Source organism: Ilyonectria robusta (genome assembly GCF_021365365.1).
Source record: "Ilyonectria robusta strain PMI_751 chromosome Unknown BGZ61scaffold_17, whole genome shotgun sequence".
In the NCBI taxonomy this organism is placed as follows: Eukaryota; Fungi; Ascomycota; class Sordariomycetes; order Hypocreales; family Nectriaceae; genus Ilyonectria; species Ilyonectria robusta.
Window position 1 is genome coordinate 796,743 of NW_025764451.1, and position 18,503 is coordinate 815,245.

An 18,503-nucleotide genomic window follows, 5' to 3' on the forward strand; every position below is an offset into this window, starting at 1 on the left:
CATAATGAGAGAAAGTGTGGTTGACTACTGCTGGAGTAGACCGCCCGGCTTGCTTAACAAGTCGTGACATCTATCCAATCTTCGTTTCTATTTTCGTTCCCCATCTATTTTCTATCCAAATTGTTATTTCCTCCTTGTTCCTCTTTTTAAAACCCTCTTCCGTATTTTTCTCTTCGTCGTGTCCTGCCGCCCTCGCCTCTTGATTTTGAGCCTTGCACATTTGAACGCGAAAGAGACAAGAATACAAGTCGTTAGGAAGACAGATTGTGATAGCAAATGTAACCGAAGGTTTTATCCAAATACTAACAAGACCTTCTCCACATTGATCATGCATCTATTCCATGCTCTTAAACAGTGGGAGCGCATACAGACAAACACTCCACGTAGCCCAGCATTTGAACGTTGTCTTGTCGGCTTGTACGGTACGCCAGAATAAGAGGCGGGACGAAACGAGGCAGCCAAAGAGAATCGGTAACACGCATCCTATCAACTCTGTCGAGGGTCTCATGCCTAACGAGGCTGGCATGATTCCACTCCACGCCAATACTGGAACGAGAATGGTCCAGCGGGCAACATTGTCACCAAGGACCAACGGTGCCGTTTTTCTGCATCGTTTCGCGTCACCCTCCTGATCATACAAATCCTGGCCATGGATTGTTGTTAAGATCATGCCGGCACACAACAGCCACCATTTATGCAACGCCTTGGCATCAATGCCATAGTCTGGACCGAATGCAACTTGCGTAGCACCAGCTCCAATGGATGTGATGCCAAGTGCATTAAGGAGATTGCGCAATACCCAGTGGTCATTTGCCAGACCCAAATCGTTGTACAACCAGTTCAACAAGAACAAAACAAGAGTATGGGGGATGCTGCTCGTGTAGGTGGAGAATCCCAACGTGAGCACGATGCTGACCACCAGCAGTTGTCGGGCCCCATCTCTGCTTAAACGTTTCGAAGGAATCGGCCGCCATGGTTTGTTGATTTCGTCTTCGGCAACTGAATCGGGGAGTCGTTGGTTTGCGAGATCCAGAACCAATAATTGGAGCCAGATCCAAGCAACGACGAGATGCAGGCGAGGGAGGAAATCGACAACCGAAAGCCCCTTGTGGTCTGTTGTAAAATGGGTCGACATGCAGGCAAAGATAGAAAACATCGTTTGTGGGAGGAGTACGCTGACAAAATCGCTCGCGGTCACTAGATACAGTGTATACACATGTGTATCTAGTCGAAGGATATCCGGAATGATTCCCTGAACTGAGTTAACTCTGGCCAACATAACCCTGCGTCAGGTTCTTACTCTATCCCAGCTATTCAAAGCCCGTGACCTATTCATCTTTGAACAGATCCCCAACTTCTTCTCCTCAATCCCACCACTAAGGCTTCGTTCGACTTCCGCAGGGCGCGAGGGGGTGAAGGAACGCATGGTCACTTGCGATAACGGACGCTTGACGATTAGGGTTTCAAACCACGAGAGATAGGTAAAGATCAAATTGAGTAAAAAAGTGTTGTCTGAATGGAGCGTTGACATCAAGCGTTGAATGCCGTTGCCTCGGGCTTGGGGTAAACTGAAAGTGAGGAAATAATTAACGTACCATCCATCACAAGGACCATCGGCTTCTTTATATAATGGAAAATTTTGAACATGGTGACTCGGATTAGAAAGAGACCGTAACATGTGAGCCCTGATTAACCGACTTGTGTGCTCGTCGACAGGAAATATGACGGATCACAAGTTGTCGCAGTTGCTTCGGTAAGTTGTTCCCCCCGTCGCCCGCTTTTCTACCAAATACGCGGCATTTTCCCGCTCGCACATCGAATCCACTTGGGGTTGATCCATTCTCGTGCATTCTCCAAGAGTTTCCTCGTGAAAACAACACTAACTAGCCACGCTGGTCGATAAATGTGGGTAGATTCTCGACATCAAGATCGAGGCTACCGCCGTGCGGGTTCGATCGTAGGGCAGTTGGGTGGTCGGTGAACTTAGTGGCGACCTCTCTTCTCTCAACCACGTACTAATACAGTAGAACACAGGGGCAGCCTGTCGCGAGACCGGCTAGGATGAGCTTCTAGAGAGAGTCCCCACATCGCTGTGGAAGTACACACGCTAACTAGGTAGGCGGCCAGCCGGCTTTGGGAACTAAAAACGGGACAACAGCGCCAATGCCTCCATACAAAAGAATGGTTTGGGAAAATCTGATGGTGGAAGACAAGGGCCTAGTAGATTCTGCTTCACTGCAATCAAACGAAAATAAGATTCCCTGTTGGTACGCCCTTTGCAACTCACACGTAAGATGGTTAATAGGCTCAACGTAGGCTGTCCCTTAGCTTCGGAAGATCTCAAAGCCAATGCTCATTCATCTTGCACCGTTGTAATGTAAAATAAGGGACTGACCTGACATTCACAGGAAAGGCCTGCATAAGTAAGTGGCATATTTCCAGTTTTGATACATCACATCGGTCATCCTAGTTTGATGATCGTCGGGCCCACGAATGAAAGGACACGTGAGCCGCTTGATGATCCTCTAGTAGTAATTTTCTCGTCTTGAGCAACGCTTTGGTCAGTTATCATTCATGATTTAGTGCTTATGTGGCGACTTGATGTTCAGGGGGTGAACCATGGTACTGGAAAGTGAGGCTGCGGGAGGGAAGAGACAAGGGTAATAAAAAAGCAAGTCACGAACCAGAAACAACGCTATGTTCCCACTGCAGGGGTTATCATATTTTAGTGGTGTTATCTCAAAGACGCCAGAGGCACCTCGAGGCCACGATCGAGGATTTCCTTGTTAAAGGTCGGGAGACTTGGATTTTAACATTTCTTTTTCTCCTTCTAGTATGTTACTGGCCGGAACCACAGCTCCGTCAGGTACGAGAGGTATCCACCAGACAGGGAACTGAACCAGACGGTGACGACGTGCAGGCTCCATGCATCTTGTACTCTGGGGCTATGCAGCGGTTCTACTCCCTTGGGTTCACGCGGGAGACCGTCCAATCGTGAAAAGCCATGAATATCTAGATGATACCCGTCAGGGGCGTAATATCCCGCCGACGGCCCGGCCCACATTCCCGGGATCCGTGTCGATGCCATGTACCAACTGAACGGTACATTCCATGCTGTCCAAGTGATTGGTCAAGATCTGGTCTTCGGGTCTAGTCCCGCGCTCCGCGGCAGGGAGATGAAGTTGCTGGCGCCATGTGGGTGTCTTGCTGTATTGCCCGAAACGCCTCCTCGATGGCAATGACTGTGTATCCTGCTAACTTGTAGCTGCTGTCCGTAGGTAAGTCTCCCATGACAGCTAAATAGCAGCGTATACCGGGGGCAAAATTCCCCTGGCCGTGCCATTAGCATAAACCAATCTAACCGCCTCAACTACAGCCATATAGACGCCATGCCAATTCCTCGTCTGCATAAAAACCTGATCGCCACAGGGTATACACTTGTGAATACGCCTACTCGAGCTTCTCTGCGCCCATTCCACCGATTTAGAACTGGCTCTTGCTGGAGGTCTTATACCTAGGGACTCCGACCAGCCGAATCGGGCTAGTTGGGGAAACCTTGCGACGGAGCTCTTACGTTGCGAAATCTTCAGCGAAGAAGGGCTCTGCAACAATTAATGCCCATGAGAGGTCGAAATGGTATGCGGGGCAGGAGAATCACTGTCGGGTCTGTTGCCATATCGCATTATGTGCTATCATATGTTCTATCGCTGCAGTCTTATTTAATGTCTGAAGCTGAATCTCCACTAAATTCATCCGCTGGAGAGCAGTCGGCGCGAGTTGAAACCCATCAGCAAGAGCACGTAGACGAATTGGGTTCTCGCTTCGGCGGCAAACAAACCGTCCCAGTATTATATACATTGTGTTCAATTAACCGCTGAGCCAAAAGTATAGCATATACCAGATATTACTGTAGCCAGGGTTAATTGGGTCCATAATCCAACACATTGTTTTAATTGAAACCGTTCCAGAGGATTTAATAGTGCGGTTTGTTGCTGCGCCTCGCCTGCTGCAGCAATGGGAGGCCGCTAGGCATTGAGTGGTCAGCAATTAGGTGCAACTCGGCTGTGCAAGATGGGCTAATTGACTGAATGACTCCACGTTAGTTGGGAATTTATCTGAGATTGCCGGAAAATGTAAGAAAATTTACCCCCGCCACAGTAGGGACAGGCAGTGATTGGGATATCTAAAACACTGCCCCATCAGCAGGACGCCTTGCGAACACCTTTAGGCAGAGCGTCACAGGCTAGCAGCCACGGGGAGCATACAGCCTACTGGACATATAAGGTCACACACAGACTGGTGGTTTCTATGAGGCATTTCCAAAAAAGGCAATCGCATTTTTCTCCCTTCTACTGTGTCGGACATTCTAAATCACTGCCCAATTTTGACCCACTGCATTAATCATCTCACAACTCAATGGAACGGATCAGAAAAGCATACCACTACCTTACCAACCTGGAATGGGCGGAAAAGGTCCAACACAACTGCAAATTCTGCGATCGTGCAAATTTAGCTACCATCGTCTACGAGGTAGGCACTCGACCCCCGTCAATGAGCACGCAGATAGCGGCATAAACTAACCCATTTACATTTTGAAGGATGATGAGGTGATTGGTATTGAGAACCTGCGGCTTGCGGGTCAATTTCACTGGCTCATCATGCCAAAACGCCATCTCGTTCGAGACATCGAAGGCCTGAGCGGCGAACACCTTCCTCTTTGTGAGCTCAAGAAGGATATTCCAATACGCTGGTCTTTCTGTAACTAACCTCTGGTTTAAATGTTTAGTGCAAGCGATGGATCGTGCGAAAAGTCATTTGATCGAGGAAAAGTGCCCCAGTCTATCTCGTTCAGATGTCATCTCGGGATACCATCGGGGACGACGACAACTCCTAGGGGATATCTACTATCCTGACATTATCTCTGTCCACCATCTTCATCTTCATGTCATTGTCCGACCACGGCTATTTTTGCGACTTTTCAAATACCCATCATGGCTACCCCTCATGTGGAAGTCGGATGCTAGAGTAATGCAAGAAATCCAGCGACTGGTTTAGGGTATGTTTCATGGTAGGACAGTACATTTAATAGCTTAAAGGTCATAAATACGGCGCATGTTTTCAAGGTTTGCGTTATGTGTAATAACATACCCTTGAAGATATTGACATTGCAGCATTCATATGGAGACTCGTCCTCGTACCGGGTCTTCGGATCCTTATCCCCCGTCCCTCTACGGTCCCAAATCGTCACACTGACAGATTTGCCAAGAACAAACTGGTCCCACACGAGTGGATGAGGCATGCTTGCATAATTTGGACACCTATGCATACAGAATCAAGGGTTCAGCCATTCTGGCATCATTGGTTGCCTGTCGGGCATCAATGCATTATTAAACTCGCCAATCCTCATGAAGACAGTGCCTCTGCGGCAAAGCCGCTACGACATAAGATTGCACGGTCTATTTTTAACTCCAGTTCTTTACAGGCACAAAGACTACTAGAAGCAGGACACCATCTGGACCTCAATAAAAGCGTTGTTAATGTGTCAAACTCTGGAAATTCGTACTGAAGCGTTCAATGTCGCTGCTGTGACGTATCAACCAGCAGGTTACTTTAAAAGACAACGGAAACCTTAGAAACTTCGGTGGCCCGCATGACAGATAAAACCGCCGAGATCTTAGAAAGTTAAAAAGGTTACTGCAATCCCTTTCTTGCGAATGCCGTGATAAAAGGATGCGTCTGTTCCCGAAATATCCTCGCGACATAGACTTTCAGCATGCTGGCCGCTGCTAGTCCCATACGTGTGACTACCCTCATGATGCGGCGTTACGGGGCGCTCGCTGAGACTCTGCACTAAAACAACAACTCGCTCTGTGGTTAGCCCACCAGATCTGATGTGAAATTTACACTGTCCTCTCCAGTCTGTGGTTTGGCTGATGGGACGGCCTTTTCCAGCCTGACTCTAAGATTGATTGATCTCGTGTGCTGTATTCTCAACTTGTCTGTTTACCATTGCTCTTGGCTAGTAACAATGTAGCCCTGAACAACCACACTCATCTAAGATTACCCCGAATAAGTAGCGAGTGTGGGCCTCCCGCTGTAGCAGTATTCAATCTTGAACGAGCCTAAAATGTCCGACGCTATAGAACAGAGTAGTCAATTATTCGATCGAAAAGACGTAAATTATTGGCTTCACTTGCATCCAGTCCGTTCACTACAGACTCGAGACAATCGCCCTTCCTCCACGGAGTACCCTGGACAGTCCTGACCTTTACGCGCGAAACAGAGGCGATCAGACCCTTGCTAGCTATATTTCCCCACTGGGGGGCTAATCACACTACAAGTCGTAATTCTTGGTGCCAGCGCATCTCTCTCTGGCTTGGCGCTCAGAATTGATATTTCGTCGAACATACAACTCCCATCTGGTACATGAGCCACGAGTCGTCTGATTTACGTTATTACACCCCTTGCTCTATCATTAGGTGCATTTCACGTCAAATGCAAGGAATAGTTGACACTCTAAGTAGTCTATCCCTCCACAAGGCCCTTCTGGATTAACGGAAACGTGTCGAAAGTGGATGTTAACCTTCGGCTAACCCAACTCCACACACCCTTGACGAGAGCACAGGCGGTCGGTCAGGCGGGCAACTCTCGTCGTCTTTGTGGGTTAATGCAACGTCGATCGTGTCAAATGAGAGAGGCGATTGGTTCGGAATGTCTACGCGAATTCGGATCCAAGGTATGGATACCAACCACATTGTGGCACCTATTGTTGGCCGAGGGTCTTGAGGCCATTCGCCCCCTGTCTCCATCGGGGATCAACCCCGGCAACAGAGGTTTTAGTACAGACTAACTTGAGCGTTTTGAGAAGGTCCCCTGTTTTATTCGTCTGGTACACGCGGTTGTGACGAGAAACGGCCACGGGCCGGTTCCGCCTGCATGCAGAGTGCCGAAGTTGTCTTGCTACGTCGCGCTACTCCTCTCCCCGCCTTCATCGTCGAGCGATTAATATCTCCTCGTTAGCCACCATAGCCGGAGCTCGCAGTTTTCCTTTCTTAATCCGCACCGAGTTTACGGATCATACCACCATAATGCCTGACACACCGGAAAGACATTCCTCGCCGCCGAGTTCCGACCCTGGTCATGAGCAGGTTATCGAGGCCGACGACAACGTGGAATCAGATGACGATGCCGACTCCGCTTTGGGTCCAGATGCCGAGAGCTCGACCGCTTCAATTACTTCGAGTATTTTGCGGTACAGAACCATCCAAGGTCGCACATACCATAGCGACAGAGGCAATGCATTTTATTGGTATGTCGTGATTTTGAAGCTGACCTACTAGTTCTTATTATTTACTCACACTATCATTAGGGGATCCAACGACGAAGCCCAGAGTGAAGCTATGGACATCATGTGAGGATACGTCCAGCTCTACGAGTATTGTAAATTTCTGCTAATGTTACGTAGTCATCACATGTGGACACTAGCGCAGGATGGAAAGCTATACCTGGCACCTATTCCATCAGATGTCAAGGTGGGTGGAGATCCGATGACTGGGACCTTTCGAGTACTTATCAATGAGTTTAGAAAGTCCTTGACGTTGGTTGCGGTACAGGTATGAACATTGTTCGAACCCCGGAGTTTGTGGCATGCTAATATCCTCCCGTGTTCAGGCATCTGGGCAATGTGAGTAAACCTTTCAGTGAAACGAAACCTTCAGCTTACAGTCGTGTGGAGTGACTTTGCAGACGAGTTCCCTGGCTGTGAAGTCGTCGGTACCGACATCTCGCCTATCCAGCCTTCTTGGGTCCCGCCCAACTTGAAATTGTGAGTGCTGACATAACAATGGGAGATCTCTACTAATGTAGATCTACACAGCGAAATCGATGATTGCACTCAAGAGTGGACATTTGGGCCAGAATCATTTGACTACATTCACATTCGTTACCTTGTGGGTACGATTCCTGACTGGACCGAGTTATTCAAGCAAGCATACAAGGGACTTAAGCCGGGATGTTACTTGGAGAGCTTCGAAGCTTCGCCGACAATCGAGAGCGATGATGGAACCGTTACCCCCGAGTCAGCAATGGGTCAGTGGGCCGACATCTTCATTGAGGGGTCCAAAACGACCGGGCGAACGTTCACGGTCCTCGCCGATAACCTTCAGCGAAAAGCAATGGAAGAGGCTGGGTTTGTGGACATCGAGGAGTGGAATTTCAAGGTATGGGTGTCTCCCTGATGCGACATGACTTTGACTAACAATCATAAAGTGCCCGCTCAGTCCTTGGCCCAAAGACCCGAAGTTGAAGGAAATGGGCCAATTTGGACAGCTCTTTGCAACGCAAGATACTGAAGGGCTGTTGACCTTCGTGGCCAACGTTTTGGGCTGGTCTCTGGAGAGATTCCATGTGTATATCTCACAGTTCCGCCGCGAGATTCGGGATCGTAGAAACCACCCGTATTTCCGCATCAAGGTGCTTTGGGGGCGTAAGCCATAGGGTACTCGCTCGCATAGCCATGAAGTTAAGAGATAGGTTTCGGTCATGACGCCTAGTGGATAGAAGTAACTTGACTCATCTTGTCTTTCCGATCAGTCAAATATACGGATCGACTTTACTTACTCGAACGGATATGGACAAAAACAAGTCACCCACATATTGATATCGACATAAGTAGAACTATTCCTATCCCGCACCTCAACATTTTTCTAGTCTAAATTTTCAGTTGGTCTTGTCTATACTTCAACAGGTTGGCTATTCCTCTGGCAAGATCATGGTGATGTTGCTCTTGCCCAGCTTATCTGTCTCATCCAGAACTTCAACCATCCGCTGCCTGGCTTCACGCCAGTGAGCATCCCTAAGCCTTGTTGAACCCATGTGCTCCATAGCTACACAAATAGTCGACTCCACTAGCCGCAGCGCTATGGAGCCTGCAAAGTCGTGCTCATACAAAGCAGGCGTTTCATTGACCTCCAGCAGCCATGCTGTCCCGTTCGTGTCGACAAGGAAGTCCACTGCAAAAAGCTCAAAACACTTATTCAAAGGTGTGAACTTGTCAGACATTGTGTGTGCTGCTGCTTGGAATAACTCTGCAGAGATGGCACATGCCTGTTGGAAAATCCCGACTTTCCAGTCTCCGTCGAGTAAATTATCGGGGAGCTCCCAGAAGTCTCTCATAGAATCGTTGGTAGTGAATTCATCTTCATCTTGAAGTGCGGTGTTGGTGAGGGACGACTTGAGACTAGGGTTATTCCATGGCGGCTCGTAGTCTTCAACAGCTAGAAGGGCGAGCATCTCTCGAAAGACATGGACTTTGAGTCGCCCAATGGAGAGGACGTAGGCTCGAGCATGCCATTTCTTGCCATCTATTGGTGGGATTGAGACGACGTATTTCTGTGCGACGAACTCTCGCATTTGGGCCGATGGGAGACGTGCGTTCTCATCAATAGCATAGTCTGGAGCCATGTTGTCCATCTTGAGCTTGCCTGAGGTCCCTTTGAGGCTGAGATCTCCAATGGTAGTGATCAAGCCATCCAGAGAGGCTAGACCGGGAGTCAATAAAGTCGGATTAAAACCATGAGAATGATCTTCGAGTGTTTCTTTTCCTTCCGGCTGCGGTACCATCAGCCCATCGGTATCTTCTCGCGGCTCTTCATTGTCGACATCTGCCGCTAGTTCAAGGTTGGCTGCAAGCTCTTCCAGTGTACTGAAGATCCGAATTCCAGCACCACAATCGATCATTGCCGGCTTGAGGATCCACCACTCGCGATCAACGGGGTCCATGTTCTCGTTGTCCTCAAGGGAATAGAGTAATGTGAGGTCATCAGCCGCCGCAAGCGCGTCATCGACGTACTCTGCATAGTCAAGAGAGAGTCGGATCGTGATCGGCACATGTTCTTTTAAGATGCTCTGTGGTCTTTTGGCTGTCCAATAATTTACGACTTGGGCAAGGTGGTCTTTCCGGGCCAGAGCATCGCTGTTGGGGTAAGCGTTGATTAGGCCAGTGTGCACCTTGTTCAAGAGAGCAAAGTGCCGATTGAGATGCCAACCATCGCAAAATTGAAAAACACAGTCGGGCGTTGACGGCAGAGTTTTGAAGTCGTCGTGGAAAACGGCATCGGGGACATGCTGTCGAATGAAGGATTCAACGTGCTGATCCAGCCAGGGGTTGGCTCCTTTCACGTACACGTGCATTTTCCCCAGAGGAGCGCTTGACGGTCGTTCTTGCATATTTGTTGTCTTCTTCTGGAGGCAGGGCTGCTTGGCGAGGACCTTTGGCGCGAGGACCCGGATACTTCATATGGCGACCAGTTGACAGGTAAGGGGAAGAAAGGAGTGCCGAAAGGAGAGACAACGGTGACCTGCACTTTGAGACCTTGCCAACAATGAAAGCATTTTATCAGTCAGCGCTATATTTGTTACATTTCCGCGGCATCAGCAACCACCAAGCCGAAGCCAACAAAGCCAACAGACGCAGAGACTGCCAAGACCGCCAGGGATGACAATTACCTAACACTGGCCCACTGTCATCGAGAGTTTGCAGGTTTTTATTGGAGGCCATGTTTGCAAACGTAAAGCACGAAGACGAAGTTCATGATCTTGGATCGATTTCTTCACAAATGCATGATCTGTGGTGGATTCGCCGAATTTCCCCTCGGAGTGGATCAGGTCCTAATTTTATAGCGGCGCTCCGATAACCATGTGCGCATTCAATTGCTAGGTATGCAGATGCGAGCTGAAGCCGCCGAGGTTGGCGACCACCTTCTCGCTTCATCATGGGCCATATACAACGAATTGGCTACAACACGGCCCGACATCATCCGCCTCCTGGCAACCCCGAACTGGTACTTTGACCCGTACGTATCTAGAATCTTTTTTTGTTCCTCCAATCAACCATTAGCAAATTCAGTTTTTCTAAATCCATCCCCTCTCATACTTCCTATTCTACCCGAAGACCGAAAACTCACTCAGACAGCCGTGGCATCCACGACGACCCTCGCCCACGCTCCATCATCTTCTATGAAGGAGAGACCCAGCAGGGCGCCGGAGACGCAAAATCATCATCAACTTCATTCGATACCTCCTGACAGGCCGGCCCGGCGTGCCAAAGCTAGCTGCAAGCCTAGACTGCACGCCCCAGCAGATCGAAGCACTGGACGCCATCGAGGCCCTGTCGCGCAAACACTCGCTGAAACTCGACGTGCGGCCCGGAGACATGGCATTCGTCAACAACTGGTCGATGCTACACTCGCGCACCACCTTTCGCGACGACGAAGAGCATGTGCGGTACCTTGTGCGCATCTGGCTTAAGAACGACAACCCGGTCTTTAAGTGGCCAATGCCAGCCGTCTTCCGCATGGGTCACCTGAAGATATTTGACGAGGACGACCACACACTCAAGTGGAACGTCACTCCACAACCACGTCTCGCATTCAAGATCTACCAGACGCTGTCTCAGGCGTGAAGAAGAAGGCATGAGTATGAACTTTTTTTTTGCAAGTTTGAAGAGGAGAGACAACATCAATCATGTTTTTTCGTGTTCGACTTCTTTTTAAAAACTACACGTGTCTTCGTTCTGTATCGGCTTAGGTGGTGCGATCAACTTCCTTCCAATCATACTATCTTTCACTCCGTCTTCATCACTCCCTTAGTCGTACTTCGCTTCTCGGTGCTATCTTAGCAAATCGATTTCCCCATTACTGGACAGAAGCAATTGTTGCTGTTGGTAGGACCCACTGGTCGTCAAACAGCTGAGAAATGAAGTAGTACTCATGATGAAACATGTTGCTTTCCTTGATTTCCTGAAACAGGGGCGCTGTTAAGTTCTCAGTTAGCAAATTGACGATGAATTGATGCGAAATAAATTGCAAGGTTCAGGAGTTAGTAACATACCCATTCTCCGAGACTCTTGGTACGACCAAACAAGGAAGTCAACTTCGTCCTTTGTCAACTTTGCTGCCTCGATGTCTCGGGGTGACTTCCATCCCGCTGCGAAGGGGACGTTGGCCTTGACACAGCAATGGTAGTAGGTCAATAAAATGTTGGCACTACCATGAAGGTCTCTCAGGACGTCCGCAGCGACATATCTTTGCTGTCTACAGTGTCAGTGATTTCTCGTTGATGCATTTTACTCCTATACTCTCCACGTACGCTGAGTCGCAGATTCTTCGCTTTTCGGAAGTTGTATCCGGTGATGAGGGCGCAGTTGTGTAGTAAAAGCATGCAGACCAGGTAAGTGGTGAACCAAGCACCAAGGTTCTTAGTCCCGATAAGCCTGTCTAGCCGCTTTCTGATCTGGATCTACAGCAACCTGAAGAACAGAGTCTCAGCGATAATGGTGATCTGCGCGGAAATCACCGGTGGTACCGGGACATAGCCGTAATCGTGACGGTCAGGATCCTGCAGTTGTGGATCGATGCCGAGAGTTTCCATTCTGCAGATCCTTTCAGACCTGCTCTGCACAAGAGACATGGCCCGCAATTTGAGAACATCCACGAGTAATTCTCGTTCTTCCCAAGACTATGTCATACATGATCAGCCTGGATAGCCACCTTTTCGAGCCTAGGGCAACTCAATCATCTTGACCTCGGGTGATGCTCAATGGTTGATATCAACGACGTCCAATGATTTCCATCTCTTTGTCCAGAATAATCCTGGATCGGACTTTGCAGTTACATAAGACGTGTCAGTCAACCTTTTTCGGAGACAGGGGTAATGGATTAACCGCGGAGCAGAGACACGCTTGCAGGTCAAGCATTCGCCGTCTGGGTTGTCGGGATCTCGAACGCACTAGCAGACGTCTCGTGTCAGTGAAAAGGGTAACGAACTTTTGTTACACGATGTTTAAACGTACGCGCGCCTTTTGCTTGATGCACCTAATGCAAGTCCCAATCTGCCGAGTCAGACCGGTTTCAAGACGTTCCTCTGTGGTCTTGAAGGGGCCGCGGACGCCTCGCTTCTTGGCAAGAGGAGGTCTCTGAACCCCAGCTGGCCTTGTGAGCTGGGTTGAGGATGAGACAGGCCTAATCGGAGATCCTGGCGATGAGCCAATATTGGCGGCAGAGTCGTCAGACTGAATAGGGGCCGTCTGGGCCGACTCAGCGCCAGTGGGTTGGAGGAAATCAAAGCTCATGAGGTCCATAGGGTCCATTGTGAACGAACAAGAGACGTTGCCGAAGCTGAAATCCACGTCCGCAAACAGGTCATGTTCCCAGCCCTCAATAAGTCCGTTCGGGAATGAGGGCAATGAAGCGTGGAAACCCGTCGTGTCAGTGGCAGTGGTTTGGTCATGTTCTCCATGTGAAGCTGGGAGTGAACCAGACGCTATGCCTGTCAATAGAGGTAATTGTGTTTCCGAGGCGGAACGAGTGTCGAGCGGTTTGATCGATCTGTTTTCGAAGGTAGAGCCTTCATCCGATGGCCTCGACAATATGGGAGCTGAGGCGTGGCTGGAGAGACCCGTCAATTGATCATTGGCCTCCAGAGACCCGAAGTCCACCCAGTCAGACAGAGACTCAGGATCCCGTCGAGGTGATACATGATTCCATGCCCCCGAGTTTGTGTCCGAGTTTGTGTCCGAGGTAGTCCGCTGGACCGGCCTAACCGGTAACGCGGGATCAGAGTCAGGGGACAGGTCCGGATCAGAGCTTGTTGGTGGAGTCGTCTGGGGCGTAGTACTAGAGCTGGAATTCTCGGCAGCAGTTGAAGCTACCGAGTTCAAGGTCACCAAGGCCTCATATGGAATACCTAGGATATCGGCTGCGTGCTTTAGAACACGCTTCTCCGCACCAGAATAGCCTGTGGACGGGTCCGAAGCAGCTCTTTCAGTTGGTATTGAGAATGTTGTGGCCTGGTTGGTGGGCTGCGCCGGCACAGCTGCGGCATCTGTACTAGTCGCCAAGGACTTCATTTTGCAAATAAACTAGGGAGGTTTCACGAAGTAAATATGAATTAAGACGCAGACTAGTATATTGATCTGCCAGAAGGAAAAGACATGTCGTTCTATACCTGTCTTGGCCGACATGCAGAGGCGGGGTCCCAGTGTGGGCTGCATTTCGCCAGCTGACAGGGGCCAACATGCATCTACTTGGGCGGCTAATAACCGCTAGCTACTCTTTGTCACAAGCATCTTTACTTACACTGGCTTGTTTCTTGTACGTTCTGACCAACCATTACACAACCAAGCCAAACGGATCTTTGAGTCCACAATGCAAACAACACCTCCCTCGTCTCCCGGCAGAGGCTTAGCCTCTGTTGATTTGAAAACCGCCGTCAGCAGCAGCAGTAAAACCGTGAATCCCAGTGGAGGAAGCTCTAGCTGTATAAAGCTCTCGTCCTACATTGGCCTAATCAATCTCAACGGTACGTAGCACCATCTACCTGAGTAAATGCGGCAAGATAACTGAGTTCCCGTACTGCTTCTGCCTTTCCTAAGATCAAGACTCATTGTACTAGCTGGATTGTCTGTGGGAACATTTGCTGACATTTCCTTATTAGGGGCACTCGTCATTCACAGTAATAAGAAAGCCCGTGACGATAGTTCGGATGCAGGGTCTATGGAGGTACATCTGGATGACGAGGACTAGCGGGGTCAATTGAAAAAGGGGCTCTTCTTCATTGCGAATGTTTTATTTTCTCTTTGTGTTTCTGTTTTACGTATGATGAGAATTCCTGAGTTATATATCGGGGTTAAGAGCACAGTTACTGGACAATCAGATAGCTTTGTTTACACCTTTTCTTCAACTATATCAAAACCAATTCCATTCAACCTTAAGGATTCACTAGTTCTGCCAAGTTTTCATACAAATGCGTGGTCTAGGATGGAGGATAAGTCGGGATATCTACCACTCCATTGGCCACATAATTGTAACACGATCCAGAGCAACCAATATTTCCACCGTTAGTGAGCAGAAGCTTCTGTTTCCCCTGAGCGGCACTATTCGTAGGGGTATTGATAATGCGAAGTTCGCGTGAGTAGGCCGACCACTGTCCAACGTTGACGAGCTTCCAACCATTGGGATCAACGGCATCGGTGTTGACATAAACTTCCTCGCGGTTGCCACCACTAGCGATGAAAACGCCGCTGGGAGGCTGACTGCCCGACGTTGGCGTCCAGATGACATACGGGCTTCCATTCGGGTTCAGGTTACCATCGGACGGGATGATTGGCTGGGAGCCAGCGGATCCAAATGTCAGAGGAGAATTGGAGACCTTGTAGTAGACAGGACAGCCACCGGCGATGGGACCTCCACAATACTCGAAGGTCATGACATACTTCTTGGAGACCGAACTGTAGGCGACGGTTGCCATGCCAGGACGCACCGAGGCATCTGGCTGCGCAACGTCGTCAACCTCCTGACTCCATTGGCGTAGGTTCGTAGTCGTTTTGTGCGAAAGCTTTTGGTTGTGGTTGGGGTCGACCTGAGTCGAATAGTAGCAGATCAGTTGGCCCTTGTACATATAGAAAGATGGCTCCCAAACAGCTTTTTGGCCTCTGTCAATGACTTCGCGTCCTGGGCCGTAGACAATGTGGCTGACAAACTCCCAGTTCAGGCCTTGATTGGTGCTAGCGTATAGATCGATATACGCCTGGCTGAGGTCCCGAGGGGTAGAGACTCCAGCAAGCAGAATTGTACCCTTGGGGTAGCCGCCGAAAGCTTCAGGGAGGGCATACAAGTAAGGTTGGTACCAGTTGCCCCAGCCATTGACCTGGTCGTCGACCCTGGAGAAATACTTGAATGAAGCACCACCGTCGGTCGACTTCCAGATTGGGAAGTACGTAAAAGTAGCGTCAGGGTCGTAGTCCTCCCAAGAAAGAAGGATGGATTTATCCGGGAGCTGCAGAGTGCGGCCGTAGAGAGTGCGCCAGCTGGTGGCATTCTTGCTGGGATAGAAGACGCCGTTGTCGTTGAAGTTGGTCCATGGGCTGGGCGTGACAGCCCTCGGCGTGGATGGGGAAGCCAAGGCGGTCACTGCCAGTGCCGCCGCGGCGAGAGCACGCATAATGGTGTGCATGGCGAGGAAGGCTGGTGCCAGCTGCGACAAGTACTGGATGAAGAGGCTGTTTCAAGTGGTATGTGAGAGGAGTGAGTTGAGGATGATGGACTCTCGAAAATATGGCAGAAATATGAGATGCCTTTTATATCCCAGCAGTTTGCCGCCTCGCCAATTGTTCACGAGGCCTCAAGTAGTAGTTACGAGGAACCGGAAAGCTTCTACCTCCCCATAGAGCTTAGCCCACCAATCCAGTTGCCCCAGAGCTTGCTGAATGACGGCGGTAGACAAGTGGGGAAATGGGGAGCTGCGTCTCGAGGCGGAACCGCGTGGTAAATCTCGCGATGCTCCGGAGTAACACCCAATCAGTTGGCGTTTGTCTCCGGCCGCCCACAACTTACCCCGACTTCTTCCCCGCGACGCCCGTCGCTGATTTCGGTTTAGCCGCGGAATCGAGGATATAGTCGTGATTCTGGTGTCGACGGTGCGTAGGACACCGGAATTGGAGCCAATCACACCGTTGAGAAGCCGATCCCTGCGCCTCCATGGCCATGTCTGCCGAGGCTTGAGCTAAGCTGGCAGACAAGGTTTAGTGACATCATGGAGAAATTTGTGGGACTGCTTGAGATATGAATTATGGTATGAGTTACAACCCGAACTCGAACCCCTCCAAGAATCCATCGTCGATCGTAAACGAAGTATATCTTCCCTGTTCGGTGAGAACTTGGGTGCGGGTCGAGAACTCATCAATGTCAAGGTCCCGGCCCAGTGTCACCGGTTCAATATCCTTATCACCCAAGGGTAGTGAATATTCAATCAAGAATCTTATCATCCAACCGTCTAATTTATGCGTCCTATAATGATTGGAAAGTAGGCAGAAGTTCTGAAAGGTGACAAGCCGATGTATCTATTATCGGTTAGCTTTTGTGACAATGCTCAGACCCTGGAATGAGACACACCATGGGTGCCGTATTCCGCCAGTACCGTCGCAGGTCCAGAATGGCGGCAAAGTTTGCGTTTAGGGCATCACGGGCGCTCTGGAGATCCCTTTCTTCGCCAAACAACAGAGTGTGGAGCAGCACCGATGACGATACGACTGCCATGTGACCAACGGTAGGGTAGACGACCTCGCAACGCTGCTTGTGGCGGGCGAGCTTGACGAGGCGACTATAGGACAGGGCATGAAAGTTGCACTTTCCGTGGTAGATCTCTACCAGAGGAGACGTTGACCCCGGGGGCTCGAGAAACCGAAAGTAGAGCAGGGTAGCATAATGGTGATATCCGAGATGAAGCGCGATGAATGCTCCGCCAGTACCTCTTTGAATGTGCCGTTCCAGATTCTCCTCATTCATTCTGGAATCGACTGGTAGCATTTGCTCCCAGTTCTCTAGCCGACTTGAAAGGTAGGTGACACCTGCTTCCATTTCCTCGAGGGTGATGTTTCCGTAGACACTGCGGCGATTCAAATCTTGTATGGGGCCAAACATCTGAACCAGTGCAATCATATGAGCCCAAATGCCTGGTTGCCACGGGACATTTAGTTTTGTTTCCTCGGCACCCAGGGACTCGAAGATGGTTTCATCCATTGGTAGGTCGACCGCAAGCTCAGTGTCTGCGATTTGGCGTGGTAAGCCGAGGCTGGAAGATGACCAACGATCCGCCATGAAGACTGTCCACCAGGTTCGTCTTTTGATCTCGAGATCGATCAGCTTGGTCCCTACGGGGGAGGCACCGGAGTCCAGAATCTGTAACAAACTGATGGCGATGCCTGCATGATAGTGAGCGACCATGGCCGAAGTATGGTGCGGGTAGTGGAAGGTGAAGGGAAATGGCATACGGAAAAAAAGAGCTTCCGAGGACGGCTTTAAATGGGCGGCATAGAGATTGGCGATTAGGATACATGTCTGGATGTTTTCGATGCAAATGTTTTCTAGATCAGCGAGGAGTCTACGCTTGGACTCGTCCATCAAACAGTTCTCGAGTAAACGGATCTCTTCATCATCGTCAAACCTCGAAGCCATGCTGCAGATGGCCAACAGCAGCGCCTGATTGACCGAGCCGTCCCGCACCTGCAACCGCAGTTTTGCGGGATGGAATAGACTATGGGGCCGGTTGTGCAGCTTGTCCAAGTAATGGTCAACAAGCCGCACCGCAACGTGAGTCGGCACGCGTGGACAAGGAGGCTTTGACGAGGCGGTTGATTCCGCTATCACTTCTTGTGGCTGCGGCTCGTCGGCTTTTGGTAGCAGCGACTGGGAGTGTCCTACTGTCCGCGAGTTGGCACACACTAGCTTTCGTCGCTGGCAAGGCTCGCATGGCTCTCCGACTTGGTGGCTGTGGCGGACGCATCTCCGCTTGCTCTCTCGGCATTGGCGACATGCTCTAGGGTGCTTCATCTTGCGGTAACTGGCAGCGGCGATATGGCACGGCACAGAGATGCCCTGCGGATCGCTCGCCCACAGGCTTCAGTGGATCTCATGATGGTTTATGTAAACAGGACGGATTTGGCAGGG

The 18,503-nt window shown here is 50.0% G+C and overlaps 9 protein-coding genes across 9 annotated transcripts; 3 read left to right on the plus strand and 6 right to left on the minus strand.

The window, feature by feature from the left end:
* Nucleotides 1-67: 67 nt before the first annotated feature.
* Nucleotides 68-1,618, minus strand: BGZ61DRAFT_508042 (UbiA prenyltransferase family-domain-containing protein). The gene is made up of 2 exons (XM_046251941.1): nt 1,301-1,618; nt 68-1,252 (listed from the first exon to the last, which is right to left on the minus strand). The coding sequence occupies exons 1-2, from the start codon at nt 1,529-1,531 to the stop codon at nt 335-337; spliced, it is 1,149 nt and encodes a 382-aa protein (XP_046101236.1). The 5' UTR covers nt 1,532-1,618; the 3' UTR covers nt 68-334.
* Nucleotides 1,619-4,416: 2,798 nt separating this feature from the next.
* On the plus strand, nt 4,417-5,043 carry BGZ61DRAFT_297419 (histidine triad-like motif-containing protein; the record flags this gene model as incomplete). Its single annotated transcript, XM_046238649.1, has 3 exons — nt 4,417-4,530; nt 4,599-4,719; nt 4,787-5,043. Coding segments are annotated over 3 exons (492 nt in total), but the record flags the coding sequence as incomplete, so codon positions are not given.
* A 2,045-nt stretch (nt 5,044-7,088) lies between these two features.
* On the plus strand, nt 7,089-8,496 carry BGZ61DRAFT_358586 (S-adenosyl-L-methionine-dependent methyltransferase; the record flags this gene model as incomplete). Its single annotated transcript, XM_046240978.1, has 7 exons — nt 7,089-7,309; nt 7,370-7,411; nt 7,466-7,536; nt 7,590-7,613; nt 7,726-7,825; nt 7,877-8,219; nt 8,269-8,496. 7 exons carry the CDS (start codon nt 7,089-7,091, stop codon nt 8,494-8,496), a joined length of 1,029 nt encoding a protein of 342 aa, XP_046101238.1.
* A 255-nt stretch (nt 8,497-8,751) lies between these two features.
* Nucleotides 8,752-10,191, minus strand: BGZ61DRAFT_425604 (tubulin-tyrosine ligase family-domain-containing protein; the record flags this gene model as incomplete). Its single annotated transcript, XM_046243651.1, has 1 exon — nt 8,752-10,191. The coding sequence occupies one exon, from the start codon at nt 10,189-10,191 to the stop codon at nt 8,752-8,754; it is 1,440 nt and encodes a 479-aa protein (XP_046101239.1).
* Nucleotides 10,192-10,710: 519 nt separating this feature from the next.
* On the plus strand, nt 10,711-11,461 carry BGZ61DRAFT_358998 (uncharacterized protein; the record flags this gene model as incomplete). Its single annotated transcript, XM_046241023.1, has 2 exons — nt 10,711-10,876; nt 11,088-11,461. Coding segments are annotated over 2 exons (540 nt in total), but the record flags the coding sequence as incomplete, so codon positions are not given.
* A 232-nt stretch (nt 11,462-11,693) lies between these two features.
* BGZ61DRAFT_358599 (uncharacterized protein) lies at nt 11,694-12,429 on the minus strand (the record flags this gene model as incomplete). Its single annotated transcript, XM_046240979.1, is given in 4 exon segments — nt 11,694-11,812; nt 11,890-12,088; nt 12,148-12,286; nt 12,302-12,429. 4 exon segments carry the CDS (start codon nt 12,427-12,429, stop codon nt 11,694-11,696), a joined length of 585 nt encoding a protein of 194 aa, XP_046101241.1.
* Nucleotides 12,430-12,627: 198 nt separating this feature from the next.
* BGZ61DRAFT_293503 (uncharacterized protein) lies at nt 12,628-12,958 on the minus strand (the record flags this gene model as incomplete). The annotated part of the gene is made up of 2 exons (XM_046238602.1): nt 12,628-12,786; nt 12,851-12,958. Coding segments are annotated over 2 exons (267 nt in total), but the record flags the coding sequence as incomplete, so codon positions are not given.
* Nucleotides 12,959-14,811: 1,853 nt separating this feature from the next.
* Nucleotides 14,812-16,011, minus strand: BGZ61DRAFT_481107 (uncharacterized protein; the record flags this gene model as incomplete). The annotated part of the gene is made up of 1 exon (XM_046249263.1): nt 14,812-16,011. The coding sequence occupies one exon, from the start codon at nt 16,009-16,011 to the stop codon at nt 14,812-14,814; it is 1,200 nt and encodes a 399-aa protein (XP_046101243.1).
* Nucleotides 16,012-16,636: 625 nt separating this feature from the next.
* On the minus strand, nt 16,637-18,386 carry BGZ61DRAFT_359003 (fungal-specific transcription factor domain-containing protein; the record flags this gene model as incomplete). The annotated part of the gene is made up of 3 exons (XM_046241025.1): nt 16,637-16,897; nt 16,950-17,758; nt 17,828-18,386. 3 exons carry the CDS (start codon nt 18,384-18,386, stop codon nt 16,637-16,639), a joined length of 1,629 nt encoding a protein of 542 aa, XP_046101244.1.
* Nucleotides 18,387-18,503: the final 117 nt, after the last annotated feature.